The following is a 19075-nucleotide window of genomic DNA, read 5'->3' on the forward strand; positions in this document are numbered from 1 at the left end:
GCAAGTAAGTGACACGCAGAGTGACGGAGTCTGAAAGATGAAACACTTTGGGGTTATTTTCTGCACTTCTGGGCCTCATTAGCTTGTAATATGAGGCCTCTATTTGCTCCACACATGAATATTAATGTCAAGAAGTCATTGCAGTGAAATTTCTGGCGATCTTATTTCTCTGCTGACAGTTGACAGTAGATGATAAATGGTCAGCAACTCCAGATTAAGAAGCTTGTCACACTCTGAGTGGCAATATGGATGTGAAATGAATATTAAGCTTATTTGTAATGCCGTAATCATTCATCATGCCCGAACTGATTACGAGCGTTTCACTCATCCATTTTTAGCAGAAGTTACAAAAAGTGGTAGTATGTTATTTATTCAACTTTAAACAGGCCAAGCAGCTGCAGTTCAGTGTGTCTGTGTCACTTATTATTATTATTATTGTAATATCTGCACAAATAAGAATTCATGCATTTAATATTTGCCCTTTTTAGACAACAAACGTCTCTCTTACAGATTGTACAACATATATTTTTGTTATAAAATAATCGGTAACGCTTTATAATAAGGTCCTTAATAACCATTAATTAACAAGTAATAAGGCATTGTTCTCGCTTTAGATCCGGTAGTTTGCAAAAAGCATAGTTAACTTATAGTTAACTTATAATAGATGAGCAATAAAGTTTATTTTAATATCAATAAGCAAACAAAATAAGATTAATAAAGGCATGGCAAAGACATAATGGGTGGGTCATGGGTGTATGGTTGTAATGCCATTATTAACACTTATATAAGCTTATAAACACACAATAATTTTAATAAGCATCTTGTAAGGACTTACAAGAGCCTTATTACTTGTTAATTAATGGTTATTACAAGGACCTTAATATAAAGCGTTACCGATTACTGTGCTGCAAAATTGCATGCATAGATGAAAAAAAAAAATGATGCTGTGTTGCAGAAAAAATGCTGTTAGTGCATGATTCACAATAACTGCCTGATGTTCCAGCTGGAGTTTCCAATGTTTTCTAACAAATTAGAGAAGCTGGAGGGCATATGAAGCCATTGACTAACGGCAAAATTATACCTTAATATAAAGCGTTACCGATTCTCATATATTTTGGATCTAAAATCAAAAATTTACCAGATCAGGAAAGTTGTTCTCAGGCCAGGACATCTATCATCTATATATACTTATTTGAATAGATGTGTTGTGTAATGTGTGTGCCTTTAGTGTTTGTTTTTTTAACATGTCATGATTGAATTGTGCATGTTTTGTGTGTGTGAATGCAAGAAGTGAATATGAAGACCTGTTGTGTTTAGGTTTTAGTGTGTTTATTCTGCCTGACTGTGCTTGGTCCTCCAGAGGTTTGGAGGAGAACTACTGCCGTAACCCGGACGGGTCGGAGGCTCCCTGGTGCTTCACGTCGGTGGCGGAGATGAGGACGGCGCTCTGCTTACAGATCAAACGCTGCGCAGACGACATCGAGGCTGAAGGTGACCTCCTGCTTCAGGTTTAACCCATAAGAACCCAGTTATCCTTAAAGGATGTGTTCTATAAGTGAACCACATAGAACACATTTCTGATATTTTTTATTTTTTTCAAAACTTTATTTATTGAGTTTTTTCCCAAAAAGTAATACACGATGAACACAACAACGAACATACAGTCATAAAACCCCATCCCTCCCTCTCATAACCAACAGTAATCTCGGAGGAAAACAAATACTTGAGTTAATAAAAAATAAAATAAAATAAATGTATTAATTAATAAATAATAATAATAATAACAATAAATAAATTAAATTAAAACATATTAATGAATAAATTAAATAAATTAAATATTAAAAAAAAAAAATGTAGAGGAAATAAATAAATAACAATAAAACAATAATACACAATCATAATCATAATCATGAAAGTATACATAATTAAAATTAATTAATTAATTAAATAACAACAATAATAATAATGAAATAAAATTAAATGGACAGTTTAAGGCAGAGTTATAAAACGTGGTAACCATCCTATTTCTACATTTCTGATATTTTAAAAAAAATGCTACCCCTAAATGTCCAAAGATCTGTGATGTGACATATACGTTACATTGTGCGTTTATTGTATTTGTGTTTATGATATTTCTTATTTTAAAATAGAAAAAAGTAGACACATTTTCTGCTTACAGAGACACAAATTTGCCTTTTTCTCAAAATTTTGACTTTAATTTGTTCAGGAAATATGGTCAGAACAAGTTAAATGCAATACAGGACAAACTATTAACGGATTGTTAAATGGGTTTAAACTTAGCCTAGTAACAAAAAATACGCTTTTTGAAATTTATCACATTTCTGTTTCCAGTCACAGCCACATTTTGGAGAAGTCACTTCCTGTCAAAGTCACATGACCACCACACCACACCTTAGGGATTTAATGAGTTAAGGTGAAGCATAAAGCTGAATATGGGAGATTATAGAACATTTAAAGTGTTTGTTACAACCATGTCACCATAGGTTCTTATGGGTTAAGGAAAGGGATGAACTCAGCTTTAGCCTATTGTCAGCTGATGTTGGAAAGGCCCAAAGACTGCATGAATATTTATATAAAAACATGAAGGGCTGTTACCTTCATTATAGAAACACTGAGGTCAGCAGTTCTCTCCAGTCAGTGGTGGAAAAAGTCTTCAGATCCGCCTTACTTCAGTAAAAGGAGTAAAATCACACTGTGAAATTACTCCACTACATTCAAAACATCAGTACTTTACTTCAGTAAACATACAAAAGTACAAAAGTAAAGTTAAAGTACAAAAGTTTTGAGAATATATAGACTTTATCCATCAATAATTAATCACATTGTTACAATAATTTCATGGAAAGAGGTAAAAAAATATATATTTTATTCCAACTTTATGAGCAACCATGTATATTATTGGATTATTATTATTATTATTGATTCGTTTATGTAAGCAGCATTTAAATGTTGTCAAGGCAGGGCTCATTTTGACTACTTAACACTGTTTTGTGGTTAAATTTGTAAAAAAAAATGTGTTATCACTTTAAATTGTTTATGTTTTTCATGTTAAATCTTGACCTGAAATGTAACTAAAGCAGGCAGCTAAATGTAGTGAAGTAGAAGTATAAAGTTACATAAAATGGAAATGCTCAAGTAAAGTACAAGTACCTCAAAATTGTACTTAAGCATAGTACTTGAGTAAATGTATCAGGCACAGATAGCACTCTCCTATGTTATTTCAAGTACTTGTATTCATCATATTTGATTTATTCAGTGAACTATTGTTACAACTAAAACAACCTTAAAACACGGACAACTTTAACTCACAAATAAAAAAATTACTTTTGGAAATAAAATGCACTCTTGGTTGATTCAATACACCTTTAGTTTGTTCATTTCTGTGTTTATTTGCTTGCTACCTTCCTTGTTGAGCCTTGGAATAGATTGTATCAGTCTGCATAATCAGCATAAATAATGCCCACCAAGTGTAGACTTTAACTCCCACAAAGGCCCTGCAGGAGAATGGGGAGTTCCACTGTGATAATACATCAAGGTCACTGTCTTATAATGTTTTTCTTCAGATTGCTACCACGAAAATGGAAAAAACTACAGGGGCATGGTCCGCAAAACCCGCAAGGGGATCACCTGCCAGAAATGGAACGTCAACACACCTCACCGGACCAAGTATGAAAGTCATTTTAGTTTTTACAAAGATTTGTTTATTTAATTTAATCTGTGTCCAAAATCCAAGCAGGTGCTGAGTATGTTGTGTCTTCACACAAGAAATGATGAACATTTATTTTTTGTGTGCAGAAATAGGCAGGAATAGGGGAACTTCTCACAGCTGGAAAATATTGATTGTTGTGAAAAAGCTCCAAGGACACCGGGAAACCAAAACATTTATCAGCCTCTTTGTTAAGTCTTTATGATCACTTGCAGCTATAACAGCTAAATAAGTTGATTTCTTTTAAAATAACCACACAGATCAGTCTATAAAGATTAGTCTAGAGCAGTGGTTCCCAACCTTTTTCTTGAGGGACCCACATTTTTACCATTGTAAACTTTGGTTTGGCTTCTATGAAGCCGAACTCAATGTGACTTTCATGGTAGCCTCTCTTTTTCTTTTTGAGATATTCAGCATTTTCGTCTCCCTGACGCTTCGCCATTTTTCCATTAGCTCTGTGTTTCTGTTGTTAGGTGAGGTTACCTCTAGGTGAGATTAGCGCTAGGTGAGGTTACCGCTAGGTGAGGTTACCACTTGGCGAGGTTACCGCTAGGTGAGGTTACCACTTGGCGAGGTTAACTCTAGGTGAGGTTACCGCTAGGTGAGGTTACCGCTAGGTGAGGTTAACTCTAGGTGAGGTTACCGCTAGGTGAGGTTACCGCTAGGTGAGGTTAGCGCTAGGTGAGGTTACCGCTAGGTGAGGTTAGCGATAGGTGAGGTTACCACTAGGTGAGGTTACCGCTAGGCGAGGTTACCGCTAGGAGAGGTTACCGCTAGGTGAGGTTACCGCTAGGTGAGGTTACAGCTAGGCGAGCTTACCGCTAGGTGAGGTTACCGCTAGGTGAGGTTACCTGTGTATACTGCAGGAGGGATGTTACATGTCCTTATTCTGGCGATATAGCCTTTATTTTTAAACTTTTCTATAGTGATTTTCTTTTTAAATAAATGAATAAACTTTTAATGTAGCCCTTATTGAGTTGTTTTTGTCCCACTAATGAATTAAATGCTGACTCATCTATATTTAACACATTAGATTTATTACATCCCTTAAAATCAAGAGGGCTTCACGACCCCCCGTGGATCTTTGGCGCCCCCCTGGGGGGGGTCTGGCCCCCCCTGTTGGGAACCACTGCTCTAAAGTACATTATCTAAACAGTTAGTTTGTATGATCGTATTTATTACTATGATTTTCCAGGATAAACCCAAGGACACATCCTGAGGCCAACCTGACGGAGAACTACTGTCGTAACCCAGACGGGGACCACCACGGGCCCTGGTGTTACACCACTGACCCCAAAACTGAGTTTGACTACTGCGCCATCAAACAGTGTGGTACATGATGTCGCTGTTTTTGTGTGTATTTCAACATCATCTGAGTAATTTAATGCGCCGAGTGGTGACAACTCATCAGGAGCTTCTGTTTCGTGACTTTTAACGATTCATCTGTTTCTTGTTGTTTGTCACAGCGGGAGAGAAACCGATGTTGACTGACCCAGTCGGTGAGTTTCTGATTGGATACAAAGCAACATTTCTCTGTTGGCAATAAGCTTTCTGACGTGTTTCTTTTGTTTTCTTCTTTACAATAATGTCACTTTTTTTGTCACTGCAGAGAAAGTGGAGTTCACTGAGTGCGGGAAGAGAGACGACCGCGTCCAGAGGTCGTGGTTACGTATCGTGAACGGCGTCCCGGGGAACTCGCCGTGGACGGTGAGCCTCAGAGACAGGTGAGAGCTGACGCCGTTTGAGTCCGCCGTGATCAACCTGGTCTCACAGAAATCCGTGGAATAGCCACGGAATCGCTCAAATTTCCGTGAAACTGACACGGATTTCGCTACAATGCAAGTTAATGACAGTCATATTTTTCTGGCGAGATCTTCACCACAAAGTGATTATGTACATTCACTGAGTGAATATTTAGAAAATAAAACATATATTTCTCGCTAGAAATGTGATCAAAATCCATTTTTATGCAGAAACAAAGTCAAAATATTGATTTTTTTCACTAAAAATGAGAGAACTGTCCGCCATGTTTTTTGTTCTGACCGCCGGAACCTTGAAAGTCACGTGACTTGGAACAAACCAATAGGAAAAAATATCCATGGAATAGCCACGGGATATGACTGTCATTAACTTGCATTGTAGCGAAATCCGTGTCAGTTTCACGGAAATTTGAGTGATTCCGTGGCTATTCCACGGATTTTGAGTTAAGCGAAATCCGTGGCTATTTCACGGATTTCTGTGAGACCAGGTTCGCCGTGATCGTGTGAAACACACTCTGCTGTGCTGGGCGTGACCTCTGACCTCCTGTGTGCAGGAAAGGAAACCATTTCTGTGGAGGATCCTTGGTGAACGCCAGATGGGTGATCAGCACGAAGCAGTGTTTCTCCTCCTGGTAAACTTTCTTTATTTTAAGGTTTTTGGAGCAGCAACATATTAGCAGTTAGCTCAGAGTGCTGCTGTGCATAAGTACAGCCTCACAGAGCTGCTAGCATGGCTGCAGGCTTTTAGTGTTGTTTAAAAACTATTTTGCAAGTCCTTCATGGAAGAGCAGTATTAACACTTTATCAGGCAAAGAACTATATTTGGTAACTTCAGGTAATGTTTCGAGAAAAAAGTTGCAAATTTACTAGATTAAAGTGGCAAATCTACAAGAAAAAAAGTCGCAGATTTAAGAGATTTAAAGCGGCAAATCTGTGCGAAAAAAGACGCAGATTTACGAGAAAAAAGTGGGAAAAAAGCAACTTTTTTCTCCCAGATTCACCACTTTAAATCTCATAAATCTGTGCATTTTTTTCTTGTAGATTTGACACTTTAATTTCGTAAACTTTTTTCTCTAAATATTATTTTCGTATGTTTTTTTTTTTACACATTCTGGCTGTATGTAATATCCTCCAATATTCTCTCGGGTTGAAATTTGGAATTTGCAAGTAATTCAATGAGTGTCCTATTAAGGGTTAAAGTGGTGAATCTGGGAGAAAAAAGATGCTTCTTTCCCACTTTTTTAAATCTGCAACTTTAAATCTCTTAAATCTGCAACTTTTTTTCTTGTAGATTTGCCACTTTAAATCTCTTAAATCTGCGACTTTTTTTCTTGTAGATTTTCCACTTTAATCTAGTAAATTTGCAACTTTTTTCTCGAAATATTACTTGAAGTTACCAAATATAGTTCTTTGCCTGATAAAGGGTTAAACCCTAAAAGGTGCCATGTGTAATGCCTGGCCACAAGCTCCAAACAGATAGAGGGCAGCATTTCATTTTGTGGTGTCAAACTTCCAACTTTTCTCATCTCATAACAGTTATGCAAAGTAGTTATAGTAGTAGTAGTAGTAGTAGTAGTAGTTTATCTATCTATCTATGTGTCTGTATCTTGAGCTGCTGTGACAACTAAATTTCCTCACTGTGGGATAAATAAAGTCTTATCTTATCTTATCTTATCTTATCTTATCTTATCTTATCTTATCTTATCTTATCTTATCTTATCTTATCTTATTAAAATGGGAGTCTAATTCTGAGTCCATACAATCTAAATTTAGGTCATCAGTTATTTATAAAAAATAAAAAAGTGCAAAAATACACACATTTTGACTAATGAGACTTAACCCTTTATCAGGAGAAGAACTATATTTGGTAACTTCAGGTAATGTTTCGAGAAAAAAGTTGCAAATTTACTAGATTAAAGTGGCAAATCTGTGCGAAAAAAGTCGCAGATTTACGAGAAAAAAGTGGGAAAAAAGCATTCACCACTTTAACCCTTAATAGGACACTCATTAAAATTCTTGCAAATTCCAAATTTCAACCCTAGAAAATATTGGTGAGTATTACATACTGCCAGAAGGTGTAAAAAAACATATGAAAATAATATTTTGAGAAAAAAGTTTACGAGATTTAAAGTGGCAAATCTATGAGAAAAAAATGCGCAGATTTATGAGATTTAAAGTGGTGAATCTGTGAGAAAAAAGTTGCTTTTTTCCCACTTTCTTCTCGTAAATCTGCAACTTTTTTCGCGCAGATTTGCCACTTTAAATCTCTTAAATCTGCGACTTTTTTTCTTGATATGTTAGTTAATTTCTTAAATTGAATCTTAAATACCTCACTCATTGCACCTTGCAGACTTGTGAATATTTCAGGATAAGACATGAAATAAAACCCTGCCTGTCTGCATGTGTCCTCAGCTACGTGGACCTGCCCGGGTACTCGGCCAGGATGGGAACTCTGTATCGTGATCCACAAGTAGGAGAGCCCGCCGCGCAGACCATCCCTCTGACCAAGATCGTCTGCGGCCCCTCGGAGTCCCAGCTGGTCATGCTGCAACTGGAACAGTGTGTAGCAGCCCCCAGCCTGCACAAACACACACACAGGCCAACATATTCAGACATACCGATGATTTCCCCCTGCCTCTCTCTTCTTTCTGCAGCCCGGCCCAGTTTAATGAGCGTGTCTCTCAGATCTGCCTCCCTCCTGAGCGTTACATTGTAGCCGAGGGGACAAGATGTGAGATCGCAGGATGGGGTGAAACCAGAGGCAAGTATAATCCTTTGGAAATGATAACTTGACTCTGAATTAACTACACGCTGCGCTCCATGCTACTACAATATGCTTCAATTGCAGTAATTGATAATAGATGACTTCCTCAGAACAAGCATCTTGTTTCTGCCCTTGAAGTAATGTTGCATCTAAATGAGAGAGTTCTTCAGGCCGTTGAGCAACAGATGGCGTTGCTATTTCCAGAACCATTCAACATCTGTCCACCTTTCTTTTTTTCCCTTTTCCTCGTCTCTCTAAACTCATTGGCTGCTAACTCATTCCTCCTTCTCGCTGTTTTTCAAGGGACTGGAGATGAGACCGTCCTCAACGTGGCCCACATATCAGTTTTGAGTAACACGAATTGCAACCTGTACTTCAGAGGTCGTGTTCGTGAGAATGAGATGTGCACGAGCTCTTTCCAGGGCGGGGTGGGAGCCTGCGAGGTAAGTGTCGGGGGAAAATGTGCACAGCATTTCAGCAAGGTCCAGGAGGTAACTTTCATAAAGGTAACCAATTGTTAGATTTGTCAAGTAAGGGCATTAATTTACTAGCCTTTAGCTTTTCTTTTTTTTTTTTTCAATAATCCAAAATCCAATGAAGAAATCCTATTGCCTTTTCTTGGAGGGAATCAGGACGATGAAAACTTCTGGGTTCACCCCTGCAACACTCTAAGTCAGGGGTCCCCAAACTTTTTTCGGTGGGGGCCACATCAACTTTTCTTTCTGTGATGGGGGGCAGTGTTGTTGTGTAAATATAACGATCATTTGTTGGCCTTGGCACCACCTGTTGGTTTGCAAAAAAGTAATAAAAAGTCTTCACATGTTTATTTGAAGTACCACAGATACTCCTTTTATTTTGTAGAAAATTAAAACACAAGCTGATGCCAGTTAACAATGATTTTGTAACAGGTACAGGTGAAAATAGATTCTGCATTCAGAATCTATTTTCCGTTTCCACATTTTGTTGACCGACTCTCTTCCGTTAGCTTGCTTTGCCCGCAAAAACTTGACGCATAGTTTGGGGACCCCTGCTCTAAGCCTTTAAGAGGAGCTAGTCGACCCTGACATTCACACAGATTATCTTTTCTGTACCATTTACTGTCAGTGACAGTTTCATTAAATAGGACAAAAAGTTGTCTTTATAAAAGTTACCTACTGAACCTTTCAAGCCTTGTTGTCCAAGTTTTGTTTTTGAGTTTGCTCAACTCTGAATTTCTCTGGCACGATTGTAACGCTGCTATGAATGTCAGCTAATGTTGTGACCACAATTTTGAGTTAGCATTGATACGCTAATGGCTACTCTTGTAGCTGTAACAAGCAGCGCCGCTAGCATCAGTTAGCCGCTAGCATCAGTTAGCCGCTAGCTTTCACTAATGACCGAATTTCACAACAAAGAAATAAGAGTTATCAGAACTATTGTCCCTTGTTGTGAACCCCAACTTAAAGATATAAGTAACAACAACTCACCAACTTGTTTTTGAGCAGACAACTGGCTTCCTTTGTTGTGCTAACTCACATTATTGCCCTAAAATGTCAGTAATTTATATTTCCAAGTTTTACCAACTTAAATCACTGTTTTAGCCCAAAAAATACAAGTTGGCTTTTTTGCAGTGCACATTCAGCAAGATGTGACTGCAAGATGTTTCCAACCTCAGCAGTGACAGTCAGTCATAACAGAGAGAAATAATGAGTGCAGAGTGTTGTTGCTGTGTGTCTGCAGAGAGACTACGGCGGTCCTCTGGCCTGTCAGAACAGTGAGTGCTGGGTGCTGGAGGGCGTCATCATCCCCATGAGGCGCTGCGGACACCCGGGACAGCCCAACATCTTCATCCGCGTCTCCGTCTACGTGGACTGGATCAAGAAGGTCATGGAGATGGCTTAGAGACGGAGACAGTGGCGGTTCTAGACCAGTTTTACTGTGTGGATCAGTGTTTAATCAGAGGGGCACATTAACAAATGAAAAAGATGATATTTAAGCATTCAAACCCTTTTATTTGAGCTTATTTAAAAATGTAATTTAATTATATTTGGACGATACATATACACTGATTGAAATAATGAGACTAACCAACAATATCAATTATTTTTGTACGACAATTCTCATTTTTATGCACAATTACTTTCGGTAACGCTTTATAATAAGGTCCTTAATAACCATTAATTAACAAGTAATAAGGCATTGTTCTCGCTTTAGATCCGGTAGTTGCAAAAAGCATAGTTAACTTATAGTTAACTTATAATAGATGAGCAATAAAGTATATTTTAATGTCAATAAGCAAACAAAATAAGATTAATAAAGGCATGGCAAAGACATAATGGGTGGGTCATGGGTGTTTGTAATGCTATTATTAACACTTATATAAGCTTATAAACACACAATAAGGTTAATAAGCATCTTGTAAGGACTTACAAGGGCCTTATTACTTGTTTATTAATGTTATTATAAGGACCTTAATATAAAGCGTTACCTTACTTTCTTTTATTTTGAAAGCTTTTATTGCACAATTAAACTATTATACAATGTGCACATTCTGGGTTAATTTAGTGTACAATGAGATATTGTTTGAACAGAAAATAGGTAAGAATTGCTCCGTTGTTCATCGTTATAAATTGATCATTTTATTATTAACCCTTTATCAGGCAAAGAACTATATTTGGTAACTTCAGGCAATGTTTCAAGAAAAAAGTTGCAAATTTACTAGATTAAAGTGGCAAATCTGCGCGAAAAAAGTCGCAGATTTACGAGAAAAAAGTGGGAAAAAAGCAACTTTTTTCTCCCAGATTCTCCACTTTAAATCTCATAAATCTGCGCATTTTTTTCTCGTAGATTTGCCACTTTAATCTCGTAAACTTTTTTCTCAAAATATTACTTTCGTATGTTTGTTTTTTTTACACATTCTGGCAGTATGTAATATCCTCCAATATTCTCTAGGGTTGAAATTTGGAATTTGCAAGTATTTCAATGAGTGTCCTATTAAGGGTTAAAGTGGTGAATCTGGGAGAAAAAAGTTGCTTTTTTTCCCACTTTTTTCTCGTAAATCTGCGACTTTTTTCGCGCAGATTTGCCACTTTAAATCTCTTAAATCTGCGACTTTTTTTCTTGTAGATTTGCCACTTTAATCTAGTAAATTTGCAACTTTTGTCTCGAAATATTACCTGAAGTTACCAAATAAAGTTCTTTGCCTGATAAAGGGCCAGTGGCCCCTGGAGGCCCCTGTGTAGAACCGCCACTGACTGCCGTCCAACATGTTTGATCAAATTCGCTGGCAAAGCACTCAAGTTATTCACTTAAACGTATGCATTCTCTTCTTCTAAGATATCTCTTTTAAATAAAATAAAAAATGTTAAAATGTATAGTTTTTATTATACAAGTTTATTATAGGTTTTATTATACAAGTTACAACATTACAATATCATAAAGGAGACTCATTTGTTCATGGAGAAAAGGGGAAATTAGTACAGTAATTTGTTACATTTCATCTGCTTTGAATAAATGTTTATGTGCATTTATATTTGGTGAATAATTTTAGAAAGAGGCAGAAACTTTAAGTGCATCAGTTTTACTGTGGTCGGCAAAATTCTGCTGACGGAGGCAGCAACCAACAAGTTAGTCTAATTGTACATAAAATAATATTTTCACTGCTTTACTTTTCCATTGCGGAACTGAAACTGTTATCTACAGTCATGGAAAAAATGATTAGACCAGCCTTGTTTTCTTCAATTTCTTCTTCATTTTAACCCTTATCTTCCAGCTAATCAACAAAGATCAGACTACGTCACAGACAGTGACACCATGACATCTGACCAATCAGTATGATAATAATATAATAATATTAACTTTATTGACCTGGACATCCAGTGTAAAAATTAAAAATTTAGAATAAAAATCTGCAAGAAAGTCGTACAGAGTTATTCTTCAATGACTTTGCAAATTTACTAGATTAAAGTGGCAAATCTGCGCGAAAAAAGTAGCAGATTTACGAGAAAAAAGTGTGAGGAAAACAACTTTTTTCTCCCAGATTCACCACTTTAAATCTCATAAATCTGCACATTTTTTTCTCGTAGATTTGCCACTTTAATCTCGTAAACTTTTTTCTCAAAATATAACCCCCCTCCCCCAGGTCCGTATGTTTTTTTACACATTCTGGCTGTATGTAATATCGTCCAATATTCTCTAGGGTTGAAATTTGGAATTTGCAAGTATTTCAATGAGTGTCCTATTAAGGTTCAACTAAAGGTAAATTTGTTTGGACAAATATAATGACAACTACAAAAATGGCTCATAAGAGTTTAATTTAACAGCTGATATCTAGACATTTTCCATGGTTTTCTTGATAATGATTGTGGTTATTATCAAGAAAACCATGGAAAATGCTAAAACGAACAAGAAATTGAAGAAAACAAGGATGGTCTAATTATTTTTTCCATGACTTCTTTGACAAAAACAGTAATTTTACCTTGCAGAACACAGGAGTTACTGCCTGGATCAGTTCATTTGTTTCTGTTATTGTGTGACTTTGAATCCGAACTAACCCTTTAAAATGCCAAAGTCACACAATGAGCAGCAAATCCTGTATTCTGCAAGGTAAAATTATTGTGTGTGGCTCTGAAGAGAGCAAAGATAACGGCAAAGTAAAGTAGTAAAAATATATTAAATATAGCGCACAATAGATTAAAGTTCATTTTTTAGGTTCTTAAATCTACTGTGGATAATACACTGACTTTGGATAAGAACCTCATACAACCAAATCCAAACCATTCCTTTAAAGAAAAAGCAGAAAAAACATTTATATTCCCAAAACATATTCACGTACACTGAGCTAAAGCAAAATAAAGTGGAGAAGATGTGTCATAAGAATATAGTTGAGTAAAATTCTAAACATAAGTGGGCAACACTTTCCCTGAATTAGCATTTATAAGCAATATATAAACATTTGAACATAACAAAAGCAGATATAAGGACATTTAAAGTATCTGCCAACAATTCTAACTTCTACGAAGAAGACATTTTTTACATTATTACTGTAACTGTATTTGCTTTATACATTTTTTTTTTTTTTTTTTTACAGAAAACTCTTATGGGTGCACACAACTAACTTCAGGTAATATTTCAAGAAAAAAGTTGCAAATTTACTAGATTCTACAAGAAAAAAAGTCGGAGATTTAAGAGATTTAAAGTGGCAAATCTGTGCAAAGAAACTCGCAGATTTACGAGAAAAAAGTGGGAAAAAAAACAACTTTTTTTTTCACAGGTTCAACACTTTAAATCTCATAAATCTTTTTTTCTCGTAGATTCACAAAAAAACATGAATAAATACATGCTTAAAACTACTTTAAAGTCGATTTTAAACCATTTATTACATGTTTATACAGCTTATAAATGCTTAATATGGGGACTGGAAGTAAAGTGTTGGATTTTTTGTTATTTATGCATCAAAAAAAAAGTCTGCAGGGACAAAAACTAATTGTATGCCCTCAGGTTGAGAGGAGAAAAAGTGAGAATAAGTAACTTCCATTAACTTCATATATTCATAATATTTTAAGCCCTTATACACTTTCAAAATTTGAATTATTTGATTATTTAATTCATATTTATCCAGATTTATGACTGGAATATCTTGACACAGTTCTGAGCTGCATCTCAAATTAATTTTCAGGTCCCAAGTTTTCAGATGATGCTATCTCCTCCTAAAGATCCCCTCTCCCCCACCCCCAAAACCCCTCTAAAGAAAAAGAAAAAGGCATGATTTTAGGGGGCTAATTGCTCCATACAGTTTATTCAAGCACATAAACTATATTTTAGATTCTCAAATGTAATGATTTTGTGCCTTTCTTTGTCTCATGTGATTGCAAACCTAATATCTCGTGGGTGCACACAAAAAACATGAATAAACACATGCTTAAAACGACTTTAAAGTCGATTTTAAACCATTTATTACATGTTTATACAGCTTATAAACACTTAATATGGGGACTGGAAGTAAAGTGTTGGATTTTTTGTTATTTATTCTTTAAAAAAAAAGTCTGCAGGGACAAAAACTAATTGTATGCCCTCAGGTTGAGAGGAGAAAAAGTGAGAATAAGTAACTTCCATGAAGAGGAGGTGTCGGGGGGTTTGCTGCACACATTGTAAGTTCCTAACATCCCCTGGAAATGCACCCGTTACCACAGAACTGTACGCCTCCCCTCCTCTCTCTGCCGCTGAATGGAGCTCCGAAATACCTTCTTTGCCCCCAGCCTCTAAAGAAATCCCTCCTCTGCCTGTCTTTTGATGCCTGCCCCCACCTCTAAAGACATGCCTTTGTGCCTTATGCAGAACTGTATGCGCTGCACATTCTTTCTAGTTCTATAGGAGGATTTTTGTAACCCGGTCCTGATGAGCCCACGGAATTCAGCTTAAATAAACCTCAAGATCAGAGTCCGATTGAATCTCAGACACACCAGCCTGCAGAGGGCCACTGAACTCACACACACACACGCACACGCATGCACACGCATACACACACATTCTTGTTTTTCTATCTTTGTGAGGTCCCTCATTGGAATAGTAAATTCCCTGGCAAGGTTATAATAGTTTGGGATTTTTCATTAGTTTTGATTTTAATTTTCGTTGTCAATTTTTGTTTATCAAATTCAGTTGAAAAAAAGTTGACAAAGACGAAAACGAAGGACATTTTCACTTTAATTTTAGTTTTGTAACCGCACAATACAGTTTCAGTTAATTATCATGTAACCTTTAACCCTTAAAACAAAGTCTGAAATCTCAAAAAAGCCTTTAAAGAAGTGAGGACCGGCAAAATGTCCTCACTCTGTTGGTTAAAAACATGTTCTGGTCCTCACTATGTAGGAAGAACAAGAACACACACACACACACACACACACACACACACACATACATTCTTGTTTTTCTATCTTTGTGAGGTCCCTCATTGGAATAGTAAATTCCCTGGCAAGGTTATAATAGTTTGGGATTTTTCATTAGTTTTGGTTTTAATTTTCGTTGTCAATTTTTGTTTTCAAATTCAGTTCGTTTTAATTAGTTTTTAGACTGAGTTTGCTAGTTTTAGTTTAGTTTTTATTAGTTTTAGTGTTAGTTTTAGTTTTTTGTAATGGGGTATTTGTTGGGTGGGAGATTAAAAGAGGTCACAGTAAATTTTGCCTTTATTTCCTTTGTCTTATCCGTCTTGATTATGTATGAAAAAAGTTGACAAAGACGAAAACGAAGGACATTTCCACTATAATTTTAGTTTTGTAACCGCACAATACAGTTTCAGTTAATTATCATTATCATGTAACCTTTAACCCTTAAAACAAAGTCTGAAATCTCAAAAAAGCCCTTAAAGAAGTGAGGACCGGCAAAATGTCCTCACTTTGCAAAAATGTCCTCACTCTGTTGGTTAAAGACGTTTCCTGGTCCTCACTATGTAGGAAGTACAAGAACACACACACACACACACACACACACACCATTTCTCTCTCATGCAAGCCCTCCCCCCTTTCTCTCTCCCTCTCTCTGTCTTATTCCCCATTTTGTCTTTCTGTCTTTTCACCCCGACATTCTTTTTTTTATTTTTTTTAATCTTGTCTCAACAATCAGGAGATTCGGACATTTTGTTGCAGAACTAAAGTGGAGCTGAAGTGTAGAAGATGTTCCCTTTTAACTAATGGTGCCAATTATCCTGCTGCTGCACACACACACACACACACACACACACACACACACACACAGAGCGTCTAGAAATGGCAGGTTGAATGGCAGTTATGATTTCAGCGTCATTCTGTTCACTTTCATTTAGTAATATTTATAGTGGATGACTAATCAGATTCATAAATGACTCGTGGTTCTCATCAACTGTTAAAGCTTAAAGCTTCTGGGAAACATGATTACATTTTTTAATAAGTGCTGCCACAGAAATATGCAAATAGTTTCTTTGTTATTTTGTTTCATGCATCTTATTGTAACAGTCTGTGTGCAGGCTGGTAAACATTTTGCATCTTTAAATTAAACTTTTGATTATGAGTTTTACAAAATGCAATATTCAGATTTCACAGGATCTTTTATATGCATTTTATATCATTAAACTGACACTATAAAGCATTCAAATGGAGCCTTTTGCTTCATGGCTGCAACTTAAAGCTTTATATGTTGGTCTCCTGCCAGCAGGCTCACCTGACATGACTCCATGAGGCTCTGGAATGTGTTCTCACTGAGGTTCAGACATTTTCTGTCTATATTTACAAAGTTATCTTCTGGAAATCACGAATTCAAGGGTCTGTTTTTTACCGACACAGATATATGAAGGGCTGTATGTGTTTGATTAATTATTGTCGACTAATCAATTAGTTTATTTCCATTTAAAAACTGAGTTTCTTCACAAAGAATCGTTCAAATCACCACTTTAAACTTTGTTGTGTTATGAGTTTCATGTAAAATGAATTATTCAGCATGAAAAGTGCATTTCTATAAAAATGACTAATCGACTAAAGAAATCATAGTCAACTAAGGCCAAAGTAACTAATTAAACGACTAAGAGGGGGCAGCCCTGGAAATATGTAAAAGAAAAAGAAAAAAGAAAACTACAATGGAAGAATTTAATTCCAAAAAACACAACATGTCCACTCATGGAAAGAGTAATTTTCTGTTTTTTCTTTCATATTTGAAAATAAAGAGTATAATTGATTAAGGATAAAATAATCAAATATCAGATAAAGCTTTAATAAAAGCTTTTTACATAAAACAATAAAACAATTAAAGGGGAAATCTGTCTTTTTGCTCTTTTTTTTAATGTGCATGCAAGATTGCATGATTAAATCAACCAATCTGAGGTCAATTCCCCCACAAACAGACGGCTGGCCCTGCAGACTTTATGCACAGAAACCCCATTAGATAATTCAGTCCTTTGTTATGACTTAGAGAATTATCTGTACCACTGTAGGTGGATCTGAGAGGCAGAAAGAGAGTGAAACCTCTGCTAGACTCTCTCAGCTCACCAGAATTTCTTCTGAACCTTTTCCTCCCGTCTGTGGGGAACTTCCCAGCCCCCGGACCCCACTTTGGGAACCCCGGAACCAGACTCTACCCTCCTGTCTGATGCCCGTCTCTCTTTCTTTTTTTCCTTTTTCTCCGGTGGGTGGTCCGGTGAGCTTTTTCGGGGCGGGGTCCTCTGTTCTAACCCTCCTTCCCTCCGTTCCCTCTTGAAACATGCTTTAATAGAGAAAGTATGCAATGCATACTGCTCAGCTACAACCCCAAATTATACTGCAACTGGGGTATTCGTGACTGGACGTCTGGGGGGATCACACACATTTCCGATTAGAGGAGGAGAGAGAGAGAGAGAGCAAGAGAGAGAAAGAGAGAGAGAGAGCAAAAGAGAGCGAGAGAGGGAGAGTTTACCCTTTCAATCCAGCCAATGAGACGGTCGATACTCTTAAGATTTTCATAGTTGTGCAGGAGCACCAAGTGAGCTGACTGTGTGTGAACTTCCAGGTAAAACTGCAAACCGTCTCAAGGTAAGTTCAACTCTCTGCGCTCTCATTGTTGCGTTTGGCGCTGTGTGCATGCTGGGCCAGCCTGAACATGGAGCCTATAGCTGCATGTATGTTACTGTGTGTATGTTCACGGCTCGGCTCAAAGGAGACTTCTTTTTTTGCACCTGTGTTCCTCGCCTTTGTCCTTCTTCCTGGTAAAGTTTGTGCAGCTCCTCGGTGGACCTGTTATCCCCACAAAAACAAACCCCAGACACATTTTAAAAAGATCGATTGCGCAAGTGATGGGAGCAGGGGGATGTAGTGTGGTGTGGTGTGGTGAGCGCCGACTTTACGCTTTAAAACCCTGATGGCCTCGTCTGGCTGTTGTTTGTCTGCTTTACATGTGCCAGTCTCTGCACAAAGTCGGGAAGGTTTGAAGTGACGGGCTGGCTGCAGGAGCGCCTCGCGCACCTTCTCTAAAGCCTGCAGAAGAATGTGTTTTTATGGTTGCAATTGCCGCCCATATGCAAAAAGTACATTCAGTCCCAGTGCCTGAGTGGCAAACACAGACTAGTTAAGCGGACCGTCTGCAGGAGAAAGTGCAGGACGCTTGTTGTGCTGCTCCGAAATCTGCTAAGAAAGAGACGAGACGACGTCGTGCGTCTCGTTTGGCTTTAAATCGTTTCAACGAAGACGGAGATTTCTCAAATGACTCCGACTTCCTGCTTCAGTGTGGCCGTTTGATAGGCTGTGTTGGCAATTAGTGTTTGGCACATTCCTGCCAGAGCCAGACCTCATGGTGAACGACCACCTTGGGACGTTACCAACAGCCAGAGCTGACATTAGTGCTTTACTCTCTTTATAAAAAGTGAATAAAACATATATTTTTAATTACAGCCAGCAGGAATATGATGGTGTAAAAGCATATTGTTTACAGTAACAGGAGGGTGCTATTAATCAGATCACTGTTTTGATAATTGATTGACCCACTGATTTTTAGTGTGATATTTTGGAGCGATTTTTTACTAATTTGTTTATTTTTTTAACAATTCTCGAGAGATTTTTTTTTTAAAAAGGGTCAAATTTAGCACAAAATCTGTGTAAAAATAATCTAAAGCCTAACGTTTCTGCAGCAACTGTGTTACCCAGAAAACTCTTATGGGTGCACACAAAAAACATGAATAAATACATGCTTAAAACTACCTTAAAGTCGATTTTAAACCATTTATTACATGTTTATACAGTGCTTATAAATGCTTCATATGTAACAGGAGGGTGCTATTAATCAGATCACTGTTTTGATAATTGATTAACCCACTGATTTTTATTGTGATATTTTGGAGCGATTTTTTTTACT

At 37.0% G+C, this 19075-nt stretch overlaps 1 protein-coding gene across 2 annotated transcripts in view; it reads left to right on the forward strand.

The window, feature by feature from the left end:
- Positions 1-10765, forward strand: part of mst1 (macrophage stimulating 1) — a 26052-nt gene extending 15287 nt beyond the window's left edge. For both annotated transcript variants that reach the window (XM_059328743.1, XM_059328745.1), the window contains 11 exons: positions 1-4; positions 1361-1491; positions 3585-3687; positions 4923-5059; positions 5194-5226; positions 5337-5451; positions 6042-6119; positions 7900-8046; positions 8142-8248; positions 8555-8694; positions 9971-10765. The exon at positions 1-4 is cut by the window's left edge and continues 171 nt beyond it. In XM_059328743.1, coding sequence (XP_059184726.1) covers positions 1-4; positions 1361-1491; positions 3585-3687; positions 4923-5059; positions 5194-5226; positions 5337-5451; positions 6042-6119; positions 7900-8046; positions 8142-8248; positions 8555-8694; positions 9971-10132 — 1157 coding nt within the window. In that variant the 3' untranslated portion in view covers positions 10133-10765. The remainder of the gene's footprint in view (positions 5-1360; positions 1492-3584; positions 3688-4922; positions 5060-5193; positions 5227-5336; positions 5452-6041; positions 6120-7899; positions 8047-8141; positions 8249-8554; positions 8695-9970) is intronic.
- The last annotated feature ends 8310 nt before the right edge of the window (positions 10766-19075 follow it).

The sequence above is a fragment of the Centropristis striata genome, chromosome 3 (genome assembly GCF_030273125.1).
Source record: "Centropristis striata isolate RG_2023a ecotype Rhode Island chromosome 3, C.striata_1.0, whole genome shotgun sequence".
Classification (NCBI taxonomy): domain Eukaryota; kingdom Metazoa; phylum Chordata; class Actinopteri; order Perciformes; family Serranidae; genus Centropristis; species Centropristis striata.